We start from the raw sequence: 21,390 nt of genomic DNA on the forward strand, positions 1-21,390 counted from the left end.
CCACTGGAATAGCAAATAGCAATAGCAATAACAGCCCTCTCTAAGCAGTTTACAGAGCCAGCATGTTGCCCCCAACAATCTGGGTCCTTATTTTACCCACCTTGGAAGGATGGAAGGCTGCAGTGGTGGGTTGCAAGTGGTATGCCCAGGTACGAGCATACCGGTACCTGCCGGGAGCACCGGGTACCATTCCGGTATGGTGTTCTGGAGAGCCCACCCACCTACTCGCCCTCCTTACCTGTATTTGAGCTCTTTGGCACTTCCGCGCATAGAGCGTACAGCGCTTGTTTGACACTCCCCCAAGCAGCTGGAGCATCACGGAGGCATCGCAGAACATCGCAGGAGGTAAGGACGCATGCGTGCGTGCTGCACGCGTTCATGTGGCGGATGCTGGGCCCCGTTTCACCGTACTGGTTGCAATGGGATCCGGAACCAACCACTGGAAGGCTGTGCCAAATTTGAGCCTCGTGAGGTTCGAACTGCCAAATTGCAGGCAGCTGGCAGTCAGCAGAATTAGCCTGCAGTACTGCATTCTAACCACTGTGTCATCATGGCTCTCACCATGAAATGGTATAGATACAATTGAGACCTTACAAACATCATATTCTTGAACTTGAACTTCTGCTATGGAGGAAAATGCTGCCCCTATGTCAACATTGTGACCATGATTTATGAATTTGAATGCCTGCACAGACTAGTGGTTGTCCTATTGTGATGATGATTGTGACCTACTTCTTGTGTGAAAGGAATTTTACCCTTAAATGGGTACAATTATAATTATACAATTATATAAATGGGTACAAATATAATCACTAAAATGGTGAATGGGCATTTTTCAGCAAGATATTTGCTCATTCCATAATTCTGGTATTGTAATTACAATCCTGAAAGGATAGGATTAGATTATATATTTCAAATGTCCAGCATGTATCTTTTCCAAAGTTCTTTTTATATGACATGATTTCCCCAATGAGGTGAAGTTTCTCCTACTTGATTTCTAGACACTGCTCTATTTCTAGACAGCCTCTGTTTCTAGTCTTCTCAGATTATAGAAACAAGAATTAATATAATATCCATTGCATAAACAAAATGTAATCAACATGTAGTGAAAAATTAACAAAAAGTGTAATGATCTGAGCTTATATAGATTTCAACATAATATAGAAATCAACATTGATATTTTGTTAGCTGGAACATTTCATCTGAACATATGAATTTGTTAGAAATTCTGTTTTATTATATAGAAATGGTAGCAGAGGATTATATAGCCATAAAGATTGATAGCAGAGGACGGTTACATAGCCATACAGATCAAATAAAGTATATAGTGTATGGTCACCTTAGGACTTGCTTAACAGTTTCAACTATTACAGAAAACTCTTTAGAACAAAACGAACCATAGATGCAAACTAAACACTGCCATCTACTGGCTGAATAACTCTGTAGTTGTTGCAATACAAAATACATTCTAACATGTACTTCAACAGAATTACATTCAGTGAAAACCTATATAAACACGCATAAAAAGAGTTTCCTCTACAAGGCTTGTCTTAACTATGTCATTCACATTGGCCCTTTGAATTACGGTTATATTTCCTCATTATTTGAAATAAGACTGATAGGTTTCCTTTCTGTATGCAATACAATATTTTCTTCAACTTCCAGGTTGTTTTTTTAAAATATTGGATAAACTTTGGTTAATGGAAACAAGTTAATTTTTCATTAATCACTGTGCTGATGCTATACTGGTGATATTTCCAGTATATGGACTGAACATTTTCTCTTGAATAGGAATAGTGCTAAACATTTTTCCATGTTTTAATCTGTCACACAGTTTACATGTCCTTCTTTTGCTTTTCATTAGCCTCTATTAGTTGTTGAGTATTGGTCTTTGGGTATCACAAAAAGGGGGAATGGAGCCACCTGTGGTATCTATCTTTGGCTCTGCAGTATGTCAGAAGGTGACTTCTTTTTCAGGAGATTCATATTCATAATTCCTTTGAATTAATATTGAGAAATTTAAGAAGTATATAGTTGGATAATATTAATTTCCTTTCTAGCCATCCTGATTTTGTACTTCTGGCAAAACCAAGATTCATATCTTTCGGTTTTAATAATTGCTGCGTCAAAACATTCTGTAACTTTATATTTCATAGTAATGGCCCAGTGGTGGGTTTCAATTTTTTTTGGAACCTCTTCTGTAGGTGTGGCCTGCTTTCCGGGTCCACTGGTGGAACCTCTTCTAACCGGTTCGGTAGATTTGACGAACCGGTTCTACCGAATAGGTGCGAACTGGTAGGATCCCACCTCTGTAATGGCTTATATAAATATCTGTTGGACTAATTGTCTGTATCTTTCTTCTGTTAATTTCAATAGGCTTTCTTTTCATATATTTTTCTAGAAATCGGTTCAGTCATCGCTTTTCCGGAGACGCTTGGGAATCCGGGCTGCCTTTGAAGTTCTTTGTTGTTTGAAAGATACTGAGATCAATAAAAATATGTAAGTGAAAGACACCTTAAAGAACTGGTGGAAAATTGGTTTACTTTATTGATTAGCCCTGGGGCCATATCAAAGTGCAGAGTTCCAGGCACAAATTATTACTAAAATCTGATAAAAACAATTTAAACTGGAATTGGATAAAATACAATTTAAAATGAAATTGGAATAAAATACAATAATTTAATATATAGAGAAATAAAATGTGATAAAATTATATTTTGGTATCACCCCTACAATCTACCCCAATCAGTCCCATATATGCCTATGTCAGCTGAACCCTTTTGTTCATGTGCTGTGCTATGCTGTGTTAAATTCAAATTAATAATTGTGAATCATTATGCACAAGATGTGTTTGTGTGAAGGATGAACAGCAGAAGGTTTATGTGGTTTATGCTTTCCTAGTTTTGAGTGTCCACTTTCCCATATATTCTGCTTTTGGTTTCCTAGCTTGAGTGTCCAATCTGAAGCTCTTCTTCAAGTCCTCAAGAAAGTGAAAATGGATTCCTATTGCAAAGAAGCAATAATTAGGGTAGGACATCATTTTTAGTTAAGTATGTATTACTTTAGTTTGTTTTAAAGATACTGTTTTTACCGACCCATGAAATCTGTATGATACATTCCTGTTTCTGTCCCATGTGCAGAAGCTTGAATCTTGTCCGCCAGGAGGACTGTCGGCTATTCAGTTTCAGACACTTTTTGATGAACTTGACAAGCATAAAGTTAAAGAGGTATGAGACTAGCTATTGTTGATGTGATTTATATAAACTTGTGAGCTCTAAATACTTAAATCAGTCTAGATATGTAATGAAGTTGAAAAACAGTTCTTGGCGATATCAAGAAATTGGACATATTTTATAGTGGTACCCACCGTGCTTTTAAGTATGCTTAAAACATGCTTGAAGACTCACATTTTTCTATTGGCTATTCCTAGCTGGTGCTTTTACCTACTATTTCTCTTCTCCTGTAGCACTGTTGTAAAACCACTTTGAAATTCTGTACAATAGAAGGTGGAAGAATGGGGCAAAACTCAGTTAACAAATGTCTCACTTAGCAACATAAATTTTGGGTTCAGTTATGGTCGTAAGTCGAGAACTACCAGTAGTGCTTTCAATAGACATTGCTCAGGCATATGCATCAAGCTGATGGAGTAGTATGCCCTTTTCAGACAATATCCCAGGGCCACATTTTCTTAAAGGGATCCTGAAAAAATAGTTCCTGACTTTTTTATGCTGCTTTCTTTTCAGCGTCCTCCCAAACCAGATTATCAGTCACCCTTCTTACGACGAGTTCAGTTTATCTTTGGTCACGACTATTTTGGATATTTAGGAAACGTGGTAGCACTAGCAAATATTTCCTGTGTATGCGTAAGTATATGATGCCATTCGAAGTAGCGTTTTCTCTTTATTACGAAAATTCTTTCCATATTGTATGTAAGAAAAATACTTAAGAAAAGTATTTAAAGTTATTAAGAAATCTCTAATCATTTTAGGTAAGTTAGTTTCATCTGATCCACAGAAGAATATAGGAGGCCTAGATTAAAGTTCCAGCATCCTGCTATGGTTTACACCACAAGCAGAAGATTGAAACAATGATCTGAAGCCATATCAGATAACTTATAAAAACAATTATAATCAATACATTGCTTATCTGTTCTCATTTGTTACAAATAGCTAAGGGCTGGCCTGATGTCTTTATTTTATTTTTGCAACTGTGTGAGATAAATTAGTTTGAGGCTATGCAACTGCCCTGCTGTATCTTAAAACCTAGATTTCCCTAGTCATGGTCAGATATTTTATCCAATGGCTTTGCTGATATTCATGTTTGCAATTGTATATAAGCAGGACCTTGTGGGGGTAGCCTAGCACTGTGTTCCAGAATGTTATAGGCCTGATAGTTTTCTATAAGACATTGTGCCCTTAGATTATTTGAGGAGTCAAATAAAAGGCAGTTCAGTGACTAGTTCATATAGGACTGGTGGGATTAGCTTAGAAAACCTTCTGGAGAGTTGATTGGCATGCAGATGTAATAACTTTGTATCTAACAAATAGTAGTCAGTTGGTTGACTAATATTTTCCCTAGACTGTAATTTTTCATGGCTACTTTATATGTTCTAGATCAGGGGTGTCAAACTCACGGCCTGCAGGCCGGAAGCGTCACGTGCTGGCCCCGCCCACCCCCACCTTAGTGAAAGGGGGGAAAAGTCCTGATACGTCACGTGATGACGACGTGATGACGTGAGTTTGATAGCCCTGTTCTAGATGCACCACTTAATGTACTACGATTATTTTGCCTCTGATAACCTGTGAACATTTTCCTTTCCAGGGAATCATGGTAATAGATGCAGATAAGCCACCTGCTCTGCGAGATGACTTTTTTTTAGGGGTAAGTCCATCTATTCCCACGAGACCCTGTTCTTTTTTTTTTTTTTGCATAATATTTTTTTATTTCTGTTTCATTCTATACAATCACATGTTTACTGTGCATAACCGGGGCATATAACATTGAGTAATAAACACAGCCCTCACTTGTATAGAAAATGCCCCCTACAATACAAACCGAATATGCCACCTTGACCCACCATACACCCTCTTTCAACCCCCTCCAACTTTCATTCTTTTTTCTCACATACCCCTCTACACCTACTTCCCCTCCCCCTCTATCTAACCCTAACCCTATCACTCCCTCTCTTAATCCATTCCCTCCCTTCCTTCTCCTCCTCCTCTCTCTCACTCTCTCCACCCTCCTTCTTCTTTCACTCAGCTCCTCCCTTCGGTATACTTCTATTACCTTCCAATATATTCGGTTTGTTCTGTTTTAACACTAACATTAAAAAGCCACAGTATACAAGTGCAATCATGTACTTTAAAATTTAACACATATTATGTTTCCCCCCTCCCCCCCTTCCCCTAGATCCCCACCTCCCTTCCCTCCCCCCGACTTCCCAGAGCCCATACATGGTATAACTTTTTGACAATCACAGTCTAAAATATCTCTACATTGATCTCAGCTTCTTACTGTTACCCAAATTTTAAACAGTTTAAGTTATTACTGATACTAAGCATAAGCTATCTGGAGTTTCTTAATCCCATATTTACTTTGTGTATAATCAATCCATTTTTTCCAGTCTCGTTTATATCTCTCATTTGAGTGTTCTTTGAGATATGCTGAAATTTTTGCCATTTCGGCTAAGTTTATAACTTTCAAAGTCCATTCTTGAATTGTAGGCAAGTCTTTCTTCTTCCAATATTGCGCCACCAAGAGTCTTGCTGCCGTTATTAAGTACAGAACCAAATTAGTCTCTGCTGCCGTAAAGTCAATACATATATCTAGTAAAAACAGCTGGGGGGTGAATTTTATCCTTTTTTTGAAGATATTTTGCAGGATCCACCATATTTTTATCCAAAATGCCTTAACATTACGACATGTCCACCATATATGAAAATATGTAGCATCAAGAGAACCACATCTCCAACATTTAGGCTGAACATTCGGATACATAGAAGCAAGCTTTTTGGGATCTAAGTGCCATCTATAAAACATCTTATAAAATTTTTCTCTCAGATTTTGTGCTTGTGTAAATTTCACATTTCTTACCCAAATTCTTTCCATGTGTCCAGCATTATTGGTTCCTCAATATTCTGAGCCCATTTTATCATACAGTCCTTAATCAGTTCCGTTTCAGAATCCATCTGTATTAATACATTGTATATCCTCTTTATATGCATTGAGCTTTGATCTCTTATTTGTTTAAACAAATTATCCTCAACTTTTACAAAGCCAATTTTTTGATCTGTTTTCCACCTGGCCTGTAGTTGACCATACTGAAACCACGTTTGAACTACCTTCTCTTCTTTAAGTACCTCTAAAGATTTTAATTGCAACACCCCTCTTTCTAAAATAAGAAGTTGTCTATAGCAGTGTTTTTCAACCACTGTGCCGTGGCACACTAGTGTGCCGTGACATAGTGTAAGGTGTGCCGTGGGAGAATTACTTTATATATAGTCAATATAGGCACAGAGTTAAAAAATTTTAACATTTTCTAATGGTGGTGTGCCTTGTGATTTTTTTCATGAAAAAAAGTGTGCCTTTGCACAAAAAAGGTTGAAAAACACTGGTCTATAGGTGGTTCTATCGTGTTTTTGTTCTGTATTCATATTTTCAATTGCATGTCTAGGAATTGCCCACATGGGCAATTTATCATTTAGTTTGTGTTGGTATTTTTTCCAGACCCGCAATAAAGCATTTCTTAAAATATGATTTTTAAAATTCTTATCCAGTTTTTTGTTAAATAACAAGTAAGCATGCCAACCATATACAAAGTCGTGTCCCTCGATATTCAATATTCTATCATTGGTTAAATGAGTCCAATCACTAATTGCAGATAATACCACTGCATCATAGTATAATTTGAAATTAGGTAATTTCAATCCTCCTCTTTCACGTGTATCTTGCATTATTTTCATCTTTACCCTCGGCTTCTTTCCTGCCCATACAAATTTGTTGATACCCTTCTGCCATTCTAAAAGATTCACATCTCTTTTAAGTATTGGTAACATTTGAAAAAGAAATAAAATTTTTGGTAAAATGTTCATTTTCACTGCCGCTATCCTACCCAGCAAAGACAAATGCAGTTTCTCCCACCTTTTCAACTCCAACTGTATACTATGCCAAAGTGGTTCATAATTATGCTTATATAATTTCCCATTTGAGGTTAAAATATTAACTCCAAGATATTTAACTTTTTTAACTACCTCACATCTTAGCATCGCTCCCAGTTCTTCCTTCTGTTTGATATTCATATTTATAGCTAATACTTTGGTTTTTCCTAAATTTATTTTAAATCCCGAGACTTGACCATATTGATTGATCGTATTCATTAAGACCCTACTGGATTCCTGCGGTTGTTCCAATATTATAACCAGGTCATCCGCAAATGCGTGGACTCTGTATTCTTGCTGTCTAATCTTAATCCCTTTTAGACTGCCCAAGCCCCGTATCTTATTCAACAATACTTCCAAGGTTATAATAAACAATAATGGGGACAGAGGACAGCCCTGTCTTGTACCTTTTTCAATTTGAAAGGAGTCTGTTAGACTTCCATTGACTATGATCTGGGCTGTTTGCTGCTGATATATTGCACCAATTGACCGTAAAAAGCTATCTCCTATATGCATTTTTTGCAATATCTTCAGCAGGAATTGCCAATTAACTCGATCAAAGGCTTTCTCAGCATCCAAAAATATAAATGCGGCCGGGATTTGATTGTTCTTTCCCAGGTATTCTAAAGCGTTAATAATTAATCTAACATTGCTCTTCATCTGTCTGCCCTGTATAAAACCAGTTTGATCGGTATGTATCAATTGTTGAATAACCACCATTAGCCTATTTGCTAATATTTTAGTAAAAATTTTATAATCTACATTGAGTAGTGAAATGGGTCTATAATTTTTTGGCTGAGTAAGATCTTGATCTTCTTTGGGTATCAACGATATGAACGCTGTCTTCCACGAAGGGGGCACTTTCCCTCCCGATTGGATTTTATTGAATAATTCTCTGAGAGGTTCTACCATTTCTAACTGTAGGTTTTTATAGTAAACAGCTGTTAAACCATCTGTACCTGGTGCTTTCCCTAACTTTAATTGTTTGATTGCCTGCAGGATTTCCCCAGAGGTTATTGGTTGATTCAGCTTGTGCCTATGTTCTTCTCTAACTAGGGGGATTTTCTCTTTATCTAAGTATTTATCTATGTCTATGTCCCTAATTTTATCCCCTTTGTACAACTCTGTAAAAAATTCTTGAAATGCCTTTTGGATCTCTTCCTGTTGAAAAACTTCCTTCCCTCTGTAACACAATTTGGATACATTTCGAGCTTTCCTTTTTTTCCTAATCTGATAAGCCAACCAGCGTTGCAAAAAGTATTATGTTTGGCATATAATAAACTGGTGGCTACCTGGTCAGAGATCAGCATATCAAACTGGGATTTTAATATAGAAATTGTTTCCTTAATCTTTATATCACCTGGGTTCAATGTTAATTCTGACTCTTTCCCTTTAATTTCCTCTTCCAATTCTTTTCGTTTTTGCCCTTGTTTGTGTCTATGTATTTTGTTTATGTTCATTAGTACTCCTCTCATATACGCTTTGCTTGCATCCCATACATATTCCATAGATGTACCCTTATTCATATTAAGAACAAAATATTCAGATAACAATTTTTTACAATCCTTAATATACTTTTCATATCTAAATAAATTTTCATTCAACCTCCAAGACCTTCTTGCCTGGACTACCCTTCCCAATTCCATCCAAACTGGGTTATGATCCGAAAGAACTCTCGCCATAATCTTTGTCTTCTTCACCCTAGAAAGTAAATCATTAGTAATTAGTACAAAATCAATCCTTGAAAGAGATTGATGTCTGTCGGAAAAGAAGGTAAAGTCATATTCTTCTGCATGCCTTTCACGCCAAACATCTCGCAATTCGAAGTCGTCCATCATGTCAAAAAAGGATTTGGGTAACTTAGCTCGAAGTTTGGTGTTCGGGCGAGATGTCTTCTTATCTCTTTTGGTATCAATCACGCCATACGAGACCCTGTTCTTGTTAGTCTCTAAAAGCTCTGATTTGAATTGCACTCATTCTCTCTTTTTTCAAGGTTACAAACTGTTTCTTTATTTTGTACTACCTTCTGGAAATGTTGCTGAAATTAGTGGCCTTGGGATTAAAAAGATATTTATCCTATCCAAGCAACATCTTTGATGGACTTCTGACTTTGGTTCTGATGGTAAGTGTCATGGAATTGTTTCCATTCTGGAAGTGGGGGAAGCTCATAAAGATATTCCTTTGAGCTTTATGAAAACCTCTTTTATCGTTTCTGAGGCCATGTTTCCTTTTTTCTAAGTGGCTGTGTATGTCGTTCTTTGTATGTGTGCAAATAGCAGTAGCACTTAGGTGTATATACCATTTCACAGTGTTTTAGAGACCCCCAAAAATCTGGTTCTTCATTTTACCAACCTTGAGCTGGTGAGAATTGAATTGCCAAACTCCTGGCAGTCAGCAGAAGTAGCAATAGCAATAGCAATAGCAATAGCAGTAGACTTATATACCGCTTCATAGGCCTTTCAGGCCTCTCTAAGCGGTTTACAGAGAGTCAGCATATTGCCCCCAACAATCTGGGTCCTCATTTTACCCACCTCGGAAGGATGGAAGGCTGAGTCAACCCTGAGCCGGTGAGATTTGAACCGCTGACCTGCTGATGTAGCAGTAGCCTGCAGTGCTGCATTTAACCACTGCGCCACCAAGTAGCCTGCAGTACTGCATTCTAACCACTATGTCACCACGGCTCTTAAATAAGAGAGTTGGAGGTGTGTATGTAGGTATATATGTATATATATAGTATGCACATATGTGAGGATAGGTAGATGTGAATCAACTCACTCTTCAAATGAGATGTTTGATAGGAAATTAACTGTATTTAGTACTCATTGATTGAATGATAATTAATTTAATATTTTGCCTAGCATTGCCCTTATAATTTCATTTCAGGCTAGGATGCATGCATGTAGACTTTTTTTTTAACCCTACTAATTTTGTGGAAGGGGAAGGGGGTGAGGTTCATCTTAAATTCAGAATTGTCTTCCTTTTGAATTAACAACTTCTTATTGAGTTTTTTATTGTTCATTTTCCTTCCCTATGTTATACTTGAATAATATTAATTTCTAATGAGTGGATCTGACCAAATTATGAACAAATTGACTTCTTAATCTCTTCTTCCTCGCATCCTTCTCCCCCCCCCATCTTTTCCCAGCTCTTGAACAACTTTGAAGGTCATTGCAGAGGCTGCTCAGATAGGAAATCATTTGGCTAGCTTTGCTTGCTTTTGCTGATAGATGGACATGTTACACCGCAATCAGTTATAGTTTTTTTATTTTTTACTTCTTCTTTTCTCAAAGGTTTTGGAGGTTTCCACATTTGCTGTATATGGGTTTCCTCATCCAGGCTGGTATGTGTCCTTAGTAAGCAATGTTTGGTTGCTTTGGAATTGGTTTCTGCAGCAGTGTGTTCTAGTAACAGCTGATTATGTTCTGTTGAAATATTGGAATGGAAAAATTCAAAAGCAGAAGTTCTTACATTGTGCAAAATGACCTTTTTTTCTGACTGATTCAATCTTTTGGAAGTATTTTAAAAGGGTGCGAATACAAGCTCTATGTTTCTACAGAGAAAAGACTACAATATTGGGATTTTGCCACACAGCATTTATATTGTATGCCTCGGTAGGGAAACCTTATAAAAAGGAGTTAAAAAAATAAAAAGTTGTATAGACCTATCAGATCACAACACCTTTAAAACTGTTGCAAATATGTGTAAACTTCATCCTATTATATTTAACCTTGAAATAATGACAACAAAATCTTTCAAGGATGGAGACTAATGGTTAAGATTCAGGCTATTTTATATGGACTTGGTTTTTTCTTTTTTCAACATCTGGCATGGCTAAAATTATGTTTTGGTTGATTGAAAGAGCAACCGCTTTTAATGTTGCGGGTGCTCCCCTCTGTTCCCCCCCCTCGCAAATCTCTTTTTCTGTTTTCCTAGGAGACCTGAAATGTTGGGCTTGCTGTCTCTATGGGACATGGTTCGTCTAGCAAATATGCTGATTGTGTTCAGATTTTTACGGATCATCCCAAACATTACAGTAATTCCATTTTTTGGGGGTGTAGATTTTAAGTTTGCTTTTCTCTCTTAGAATGCCAAAAAAATAAACATGCAAATTATTCTTTTCTCCACCCCACCCCCCACCCCACCTCCAAAGTTCATGTCTTTAGTTGCCAGTACACTGCTGGATCTAGTGAAAAACATAAGAACCTTTGCAGGAATTTTGGTGGTAAGTAAAAAAACAACAACAAGATTGATTTGTGCCTCTTTGTTTATTCCGTCAAGTATGAAATAATTTTTCTCAAGAAACATTGGCAATTTGTGGAAAGGGATGTTGGCGACCCTGTTGTTTCAATAAATAAATCAAATAGGTTTTTTTTAAAAAAAAATAGGGGCTGCCCATCCACTCTAACTTTCTATCTCTTTTTTTCTGTCTAACACTGGACTTGACCAAGCACACAGTACACAGATGATAATAGCTTTATCTGGATGGGACTCCCCTAGGTTTATAGGCATAAATCTATTGTTAAATTTTTTTTAAAGAAGACATAGACTAAGAATGAGCTGTGAACTTCCAGGATTTATGGGATACTAAGAGCAGCTGACTAATGGAAAACTAACTTGTCAGCTAAAGAGACTGTAATCTGTACCAATATATACCTAGTTTTTTTGTTGGGGGGGGGAATGAATGAGAGGCATACTTCGAACCTAAAAAATACTTCCCCGAGAAAGAGGATATTTCTAGATGCAGGGATATTTTCACAGATAAATGATGCCTTTTATATTTTCCACATTTCCTTTCTCTCTTGTATTCCTGTTAAAGTATTCAGGCAATGAGCTCCAAATGTAAGTTGCCATGTAGGAGAGCATCAGAAGACATTATAGTGGGAGGGTTACAGGGATACCCATGAGGCCTGTTTAGGGCGCGTCAAATTTCTCAATGTTCAGTTTCCAATCCTCAGGAGTACTCAAAAGTTGTGAATACCTTGGGGATTGTAAAGATGTTTTGGTTACTTTAATTTATATGTGCTTGGTAAGTAACTACATAAATATAGCTTTTAACACTTTGTTTCATGCTGGTTGGAGTCTTTAATTGTGTTGCTTTTAAGGAACAGTGTTTTGCACAGTGAGGATAAATTGAGTCCTGCAGAGTTAATATAGACTAAGGGCAGACTAGGTGTCAGTGGAGAAGCAAAGCTATCCTTGCAAGCCTTCTACAGATTTCAGGAGTACTTCAGGAATGGACAAAAATATTTTGTGATTTAAAAAAAAAAGAAATTAAAGAAGGAAAATGCTTATTGATATTTAGACAAGGTTTGGGAACCAGAGAAATTAAAGGACAAGATCCCGATAACTTATAAACATTTCAAAACATCCAATCATAGGGTGCTATTTGCTTTTAAGGTTTTTAAAAAAAATATTTTGAATGGAAAATTTTGGGGAAGGAGGAATTTCCCCCCAGTCTTATTTATTTGCTCTCACCAAGACATTCAGCTATGAAAAAGGTAGGAGCCATGTAAGAATTGTTGAAATTCTCCATGTACCAAATTATTCATACAGCATATGGTATTTGTCAGGGGTGGGTTTCAACCGGTTCGCGGCGGTCCCCGCGAACCGGTTGGTCGGCGAACCCGGAAGTAAGTAACTTCCGGGAACGGCGAAGGGCCCACCCGCCCACCCACGCTCCTTACCCGGTTTGGCGAGTTCTGCGCTTCCACGCATGCGCAGGACGCATACAGCGCCTGCACGATCCTCCAGGAGCAGCTGGAGCATTGCACAGACGCTAGTACGCATGCGTGCACTGCGCACGTGCATGAGGACGCTGCCGGCCCCGTTCCAACCGAACCGGTTGGAACGGGACGAGAAACCCACCCCTGGTATTTGTGTATGTGTGTGTGTGTGTGTTTGCATGCACACCTTTGGAACAGTCTTAGATCCTAGCAACTACTGTACTGGAGAGGTCTCTGTAGTTCGCAACATTTTTGGAAGTGGTTTGTCATTGCTTCTGTAGTTGAGGAGAGAGTGACTGATCCAAAATCACCCATCTGGCTTTGTGACTAAGGCAGAACTATAATTCACAGTCTCCTGATTTCCAGGTTGGTGTCTTTAATCACTATACCCACAGACAGACTGACACTCTGTTTTCAGCTCTCATTTTCTCAAAAGAAAAAAACTAATAATTAAAGTATAAGCAGTCCTCAACTTAAGACCATAATTGGGATTGGAATTTCCATCATAAGCCAGAACAGTCATAAAGTGTGTGACAGGACCTGTGTCAGCATTCCAAATATCATGCAGAATTAAATCAGAGTCTAAGGCAAAGCAATCCTTAAAGTTTCAATTTAATAAAACAGACATGTTGGCAACCATCTGTGGAATCCCAATTCTGAACAATTCCTGGGATACCACCCAGTTGAAAGTTCATGATCTTATCCCCATACCCATAAATCCATCACATGGTCCAATCTTCTTCGCCCATGCTGACATCTCCACCCAGCTGGTTCCGGTCAGGTGTAGAGGTGCGGAGACAAAAGTTGACCTTGGGCTTCTAGAAAAGAATGACAACAACACATTCCACAATTCTACTCCTTTCCATTTCCCCCCTCCCAACTACTACACTAATGAAACAGCATAGTGAAATAATAGAAAGTGTGGCAGGCCAAAGATCCTAAAAGGAACATAACTATAGGCCTGACAACCTGGTTTTCCAGCCATTTTATCACAGTTGTTAAGTGAATCATTGTGGTCATTAAGTGATTCATGCATTTGTTAAATGAATCCAGTTCCCCCAATTGAGTTTTGTTTGTCAGAAGCTCGCTGGGAAGGTTGCAAGTCACAATCACGTGGCCTCAAAATCCTGCGACTGACATTAATGAGAGCCAGTAGCCAAGACCCACATTGCGATCACATGATTGCAGGGATGTTGCAACCATCATTGCAACATTCCTGCAACAGGTGCATGTAGTTTAATTTGGAACTAGTAGTTTACCAGAATGTTTTCTTTTACTTAGTCATGTGTATGGATGTGGGATTTCTTGTCTCTCATCCAAGTAGTTTTAATATTCTGGGATTAGCAAAGATCAGTTAGATGTTGTCATTAAAATACCTCTTGCCTTAGAGTGACCCAGAGTTTTCTATTGGATGTTACCTTGTTTCCCCAAAAATAAGACAGGTCTTTTGACCCCCGAAATTAGTGCTTGGCCTTATTTTGGGGGAGATCTTATTATTTTTGAGGTGCAGGAGGCGGTAAATGTAGTCACCTCATGGCTGCTGCTGTGTTGCAATATTTTCATTGAGGGCTTATTTTCGGGAGAGGGCTTATTTTAGCGCATGCGCTCAAAAGTCTGATTGGGCTTATTATCTAGGGAGGTCTTATTTTGGGAGGAACAGGGTATATAGTAAATGTAGTGAACGTTATTGGACAATTCCACAAGTTTGCAACAGAGGGAGAAAGAGAATCATTCTAATTCTATCAGCTGTTATGGTCTCAGTTAAATAGCTTCTATCCTTATTTTTTTCTGTTCACTTGTGGTCTTTCTGAGAATCATATCTTTAAATATTAATACCTGAATTTGATTCTCCTACTTGTTCTTCATTTCCTTATATCTGGTTATTATTAATGGATCCTTTGAATTATAATCAGGATCCGTTATATTTCAAAGTGGTCAGTATTGACTCTCTGTTTCCCTCTCTCTGTGTCTCTCTTTCTCTCTTTTTTTCTCTTTCTCCAGTTGGAGAAACGCTTCTTGTTGCTTTGAGACATGCAATTATTTGTGTGCATTTGTTAAAATATATTATCTAATTCATTTTAAGAGATTTACATAATAATTAATTGGAGTTTCTATGATTATCACAAGTAGGACAGTTCCACCTATTGGCAGATTTATGCATTGCAGGTTGAAAATAATCCAGTGCAATTAAAATCTTTCAAATAGTTTGGCAGATAATTCATGGGATCTTTCCATAACAGAGACATAAATACCAACAATTTTCCCAGGCTCACTGAAATGTTTATCTTCCTTAAAGCAAGGCCAGAAATAATATGTAATAGACATACAATTTGTGTATGCCACATATTAATACTTTTCTAAGTGACTGTTAGATTTGCTGAGATACATTTTATTCCTTAAAAAAATAGACCCCATAGATAACATTTGAATGCATTTATCGGACCATTTTTATAAAAATAAGTTGACATCTAAAAAAAAAACTACATATAGATGTTATGATGCTTTTCTGCCAGAAAGCACTTAGTGCCAGAGGTGGGTTGCAAATCCCAGCGCTACCAGTTTGTTCGTGCTCGTGCTCACCTGCGCAGAACAATCCGGGCAGGTGGGTGGAGCCTCCCGCCACCGCCACTACCGGTTCGCCTGATCCAGGCCGAACTGGGAGCAACCCATCTCTGCTTAGTGCCCATCTGAAAATCAGGGTAATGAGAATCACAGTGAAGTAATTAATTGTTTGAAGGAACATCTATTATGTGCAGAAGCACTACAGCCTACCTGGACATGCTGTATTTATAGGAATAGTAGTATATAACGTTTAGGTTATTGGGATATTTGGCTGCAGCACCCCAAACAATGTGAGTGGAGAAGGTGTTATAACATTAGGAAGAGCATTACAGAGTTAGAAACCATATGAATAGGAACATGATTTAAATTTTCTGGATTATATCTACTTTTAAGATTGCCAAACAAGACTCTTTTGCACATTTGCTGTCTTTATTCCCCCTCTATTTTTATAATTCAAAGTTAACAATTCTTTTTGTGTTCCTGGAAAATATAAGTTTGACTACGACAAGTCCAGGTAACGGGACAAGACATACGTTAAGTGTAACCCTGGATTTGCCAGTTGCTGTTTCTCCAGAGCAATGCAGTGATTTTCAGCAAATGCTTTGTGCAGTCTGTTGATAGCTCTGAACAAAAAAATGGCGCAACTGTATTTATGTAAATGAATGAGCATCAAATCATGGGGTCACTCTCCTGGAAGTGTGATGCAGACAGTAGTATAAGCTTAAGCAACAGGGAGGGGAAATCAGAGTTCAACGATAATCCATACCTCTGATTTATTACATCAACTAAATGAACCTTACACTGTGTTGTTGCAAAGTTCTCAGTTGGCTTCAGTTTCATGTCAACTTTTCTTTCAGGTGGCTTTCTATGCATTTGCAATAATTGGCATGGAGCTATTTGGAGGAACCATCACTCCCATGGGCAATGTCAGGTAAGATGGGAAATTAGCATGCCATTCCTGCTTGCAAGAAGGCCAGAAAATACAGTTGGCTTATATAGCCTCAGCATGGAAATAGATCTGTAAAACTTCTAAATGTTAATAACAACAGCCCAATTGTGGTGTTTCTTGTGCAAATAAGGCTAATTTATAAGATAGTTCTTGATTTAACGATGACAATTGGGTCTGGAACTTCCATTGGTAAGCAAAGTGGTTGTCCAGTGAGTCTCACCCCATTTACAACATTTTTGTCACAGTTCCCACCTTGATTGTTCAGTAAACTATATTCATTAAGTGAATCTAGCTTTCCCCCTTAATTTGGTTTGTTGAAACTAGCAGGGAAGATTGCAAATGGAGATCACATGACCCTGGAACACAGCTACTGTCATAAATAAATGCCAGTTGCCAAGCACCTAGATGTTGATCATGTGGCTATGGAGATGCTGCAATGGTTGTGGATGTAAGGACCGGTTGTAAGTCACTCTTTCAGTGCTGTTGTAACTTTGAATGGTGGTTAAACAAATGGTTATCCGAGAACTACCTACATAAGACTACAGAGAGAGGAGAGGATTTTTAAATTTGAATCAGCTGCAGCATCCTGAAATCAAGTGATTTGTGATCTTTTTCTGCCAATTTTTGGACAAAAATGATTGTTGGGGAAGCTGCACCCACTTCACAACTCCATGAATAACATTGTAAAAAATAGGGCTGTCTCAATTACAACTGCAATGACTTACAACAGAAATTCCAGTCCCAGTAAGTTGAGGAATACCTGTATTTCTTGAATTTAAAGTTAATGCTTCTGCTCCAACATCTGGCTGACTGTTTATCTTTCTCATTATATTCTTTTAGTTCTGAAGCATCTTATTCTTTTTTTAATCCTGTCTACATTTTTAATAGATTTAAAATCTCCAGACTTAATTTTCCTCTTCATTTTAAGAAATCTAAAAGTATACTTATGGTAAAAGAATCTGCCAATTTAACATTTGATCTGTGCAGTGCCACATTGCATACAGCGATGAAATAATTTCTAGTTGTTTATTATTCCATTATAGTTTTGTAAATACAACTGTCAAGTGTGGCACTTTTGAACAACTGGAGTATTGGCCAAACAACTTTGATGATTTTGCTGTGAGTATTATTCAATATGTATTAATTAGTTGCTTTAATTACTATTTTCTTTTCTACTTATGACTATAACTTTGTTGCTTGCCTCTTTACAATTTATATTGTTTTATTTAGTTTCCTAGTACAATTTATGTTGATTCTGTCACTAAGTGTTGTATCCTATGATTTATAATGAATATATTTTTATGATGCTTATGATTTATCACTTACAGCTTTTATGTACAATGAAAGCTTATGCATTGAAGACAAATTCCTTTTGTGTCCAATCACACTTAGACAATAAAGAATTCTATTCTGTTCTGTTTTGTTCCGTTCCATCCCTTCCCATCCCTATCCCTATCCCTATCCCTTATCCCTTATCCCTATCCCTATCCCTATCCCTATTCTAGTTTGTTGTCTTGATAGCTCTACATTTTCTCTTATATTTTCTGAAATTCTCATAATAGAGTAATGTGCACTACAACTACTTCTCTTATCCCTAATATAGGCAGCATTAGTGACTTTGTGGGATGTGATGGTTGTGAACAACTGGCAGGTTTTCTTGGAGGCATATTCCAGATATACATCTCCGTGAGTAATGAATTAAAGCTATGCCTTTTGCAATACATTTGGTATCCTAATGCAGACATGAACTTCTCCAAGATTATCAGACAGTCTCCATTTAAAAAAAAAAAAATCTGCACTTTATCTTGTACCATATACTCTGTTTTGCTACTTTCTTGGCCTATGCAGAAACAGCAAAACCAGGATCCCTACTACATGATAGACTCATCATTGTAGTTAGTTTTACAATGTATGGTCCTTAATACTCAGCAAACTCCATTCCCTCTTAGTCAGTGGTGTGATACGACCAGTATGCCCCGGTATGGGCATACCAATGCCTGCTGGGAGCAGCAGGTACCTTTCCTGTACGGTGCTCCGGAGGGCCTGCCCACCCGCCCTCCTTACCTGTATTTGAGCCGATCAGGGCTTTCGCGCACGCACATGGAGCATATAGCATCTGTGCGATGCTCCGCCGAGCAGCTGGAGTGTTGGGGGCGGTAAGTACTCATGTGCGCACTGTGCGTGTGCTGCACGCATGCACATGGTGGATGCCTGGCCCTGTTGCAGCGTACTGGTTGCAACGGGATCCGGAACCCACCACTGCTCTTAGTACTGATGATGTTATCTAGTTGGGTAGTGAAATGTCTGCAAAATAACAACCACGCTCAGAAAGTCCCAAGGACCCCACAGATGAACTCTGAGCTATATATATAGCATCCTCTATTAGTTTTATGCTGTCAGACAAAGTGAAAAATAGAGTGGGAATATGTTGGTTGCCTATTCTGGAGCACTGCCAGGATAAACCATCAATCAGCAATAGTATACTAAGGGGTATAGATGATATTTTTTTTAAAAAGTGAATTATGATACATAAACTGCAAAATCTAGAAATGATAATGGTCTTAATTAGATTAGAACATATGAGCAATAGAGTATGGAGATCGTCAATCGTCCGGGTCATGGTTGTCCCAAAGGTGCTTGTTTCCAAAAAGCAACTGGACTTTCTGGTTTTTTTCTTTTAAAAACATTTTGTTTTTCATCCAAGAAACTTCTTTAGTTCTTCTTCAGAGAAGTGAAATGATTTCAAAGTTTAAAAAAACAAACAAACCAAGGAAGTCCAATTGGCTTTTGTAAAAAGCACCTTTGGGATGAGCAGTGGAGTGGATTTAGATTGTATCCAGAGGGATATTTAGGAAAAAAAATCGTCAAGAAAATTCTAGAGCCAGAAAAGGAATGCTAAAAGGCACAAGAAACCGTATTTTTCGGAGTATAAGACGCTACGGTGTATAAGACGCACCAAGGTTTTGAAGAGGCATTTAAAAAAAAAAAATAGGTAGGTAGATAGAGGGATAGAGAGAGAGAGAAAGAGAGAAATACAATAGGTAGGGAGAGAGAGAGGGAGTAGTTAGGTAATTAGGTAGATAAAGGGATACAGAGAGAGAGAGAGAAATAGAGTCAGAAATACAGTAGGTAGGTAGGGATAGAGAGAGAGTGTGTAGGTAGGTAGATAGAGGGATAGAGAGAGAGAAATAGAGATAGAGAGAAATATAGTAGATAGGTAGGTGTTTCTTCTGGCACAGCACTTGATCAATGTAATTCTCATCAATCAGTTAAAGAGCTTTCCGAAAGGGGGAAAAAAGTTTTTGCACTCTGCAAACCTCCCCAAAACGGCCCATTTTTCATGAAAACGGGCCCGTTTCTTTTTTTAAAAAAGGCATGAATAACCTGGGGGGGGGGCTTGCTGAGTGCTCTTGGGGGAGGGGCAAAAACCGCCCCATTTCTTGTCAAAAAAACCCTGCATGCATAGCCTTATGGACGCTTATAGAGTGCTGCGGGGGGCTGGGGGAGGGGCAAAAAGGTTGGTTTTTCGCTCATTTCTGCCCCCCCCCAGCCCCAAGGAGCTCTCTAAAAGCCTCCACAAGGGTATACACGGCCATTTTGGTGAAGGTGCGGGGCTTCGGGAGGCAAAAAATGCTATAATGGGTGTATAAGCACCCAGATTTTCAGCCTCTTTTGAGGAAAAAAGGTGCGTCTTATATTCCGAAAAATACACTAAGTGGCAGGAATAATTCATCTATGAGAATACAAGGATGTGGACCTTTTTAATTTGTAAAAGTAACTGGAAGGAGTACCAGACAGGAAATGTGTGGTGTGCTACAGGTCAAACAGCGCAGGGAATTCTAAGACTGCAATTGTAATAATAGGCATGACTTGATTTTATCCTTTTTTTTTCTTTTACAGCTGGTCAAAATTGTACTTTGTCACCTGGTGGCTGACTTCCTCTGTCATCTGGGTCAATCTTTTTATAGCCTTGCTTTTAGAGGTAAGGCTTGACTAGTCATCCAAAGCGATAGGCCTGAAGAACACATGAGCATTTACGGGTGGTTTCACTTGGAGTAGCAAATTGCATTTATGGGTGGTTTCACTTGGACTGGCAAATCTCCTGATGTCACAGTAGGATGGACAGCATATACTAAGTTATCTGGAAAAAAATATATTTTTAAATCGGGTTACTAGAGTTGAAAGTCAGTGACTTTCCATGGAAGCCCCTTACACACCCACACACACACCCCTTTAATATTGGTCTCAAGCTTTACATATTATTATTGATGACACTTATCTTGAGCACCTTATGTTGGGCTACTTTGAGTTGATTTGTAAGCAGAGGTGGTATTTTGCCGGTTCGTCCTGGTTCAGGCAAACTGGTAGTGGCGGTGGCGGAGCACTTGCCCAGACATCATCATGGATGCTGTGCACATGCGCAGAAGATTCTGCGCATGCACAGAAGAACTGTGTGCAAGCGCTCCCGGTTCCAAACTGGTAGCAAAGATTGGAGCATTTCATGCCTATTTGTAAGGTATTTACTTTGAAACTGGTAGCAAAGATTGGAGCATTTCATGCCTGTTTGTAAGGTATTTACTTTGAATTGTTAATAAAGAAAGGAAGTACGCCGTCCGTAGAAATTGGTGCAGCAGCTTCCCTTAAATCTTCTAGAACTGAATTGTCCCTCTTTCAAGCCCCAAATTTCAACACAGTTATAATTTTGTTGCTGTGACTTCCACAAATAGCTATCTCTGATTATATGCTAATCACATGAATTGGCTACGTGCCTTGAGTTTTTTAAAAAAAGAAAATTTTGCAAATGAATTGAGTAGGAGGCTTCTCTCTTATGAAATGGTGTTGGTTTCCTCTTCTTCAATTGCAGAATTTTATTCATAAATGGGATCGTCGCTGCCATAGGCCATCTCTCTCAGAAGTCGAATATCAAATGACGGTGGAACTCCTCTTCAGGTACAAGCGCAGCAATGTAGCCGCTTTATATTTTTAATTGAGAAAAGAA

General features: G+C 38.2%; 1 protein-coding gene across 2 annotated transcripts in view; it reads left to right on the plus strand.

The window, feature by feature from the left end:
* TPCN2 (two pore segment channel 2) overlaps window positions 1-21,390 on the plus strand; it is a 43,724-nt gene that overhangs the window by 15,862 nt on the left and 6,472 nt on the right. For both annotated transcript variants that reach the window (XM_087719167.1, XM_087719162.1), the window contains exons 11-24: window positions 2,402-2,499; window positions 2,947-3,028; window positions 3,141-3,227; window positions 3,744-3,863; window positions 4,822-4,881; window positions 9,151-9,279; window positions 10,448-10,497; window positions 11,091-11,190; window positions 11,308-11,379; window positions 16,300-16,373; window positions 17,435-17,510; window positions 17,995-18,077; window positions 20,292-20,373; window positions 21,256-21,341. In XM_087719167.1, the coding sequence (XP_087575293.1) occupies window positions 2,402-2,499; window positions 2,947-3,028; window positions 3,141-3,227; window positions 3,744-3,863; window positions 4,822-4,881; window positions 9,151-9,279; window positions 10,448-10,497; window positions 11,091-11,190; window positions 11,308-11,379; window positions 16,300-16,373; window positions 17,435-17,510; window positions 17,995-18,077; window positions 20,292-20,373; window positions 21,256-21,341 (1,199 nt within the window). The remainder of the gene's footprint in view (window positions 1-2,401; window positions 2,500-2,946; window positions 3,029-3,140; window positions 3,228-3,743; window positions 3,864-4,821; window positions 4,882-9,150; window positions 9,280-10,447; window positions 10,498-11,090; window positions 11,191-11,307; window positions 11,380-16,299; window positions 16,374-17,434; window positions 17,511-17,994; window positions 18,078-20,291; window positions 20,374-21,255; window positions 21,342-21,390) is intronic.

The sequence above is a fragment of the Thamnophis sirtalis genome, unplaced genomic scaffold (assembly GCF_051295495.1).
Source record: "Thamnophis sirtalis isolate CommonGarterSnake01/CBP01778 unplaced genomic scaffold, rThaSir2_p1.2 scaffold_1, whole genome shotgun sequence".
Lineage (NCBI taxonomy): Eukaryota > Metazoa > Chordata > Lepidosauria > Squamata > Natricidae > Thamnophis > Thamnophis sirtalis.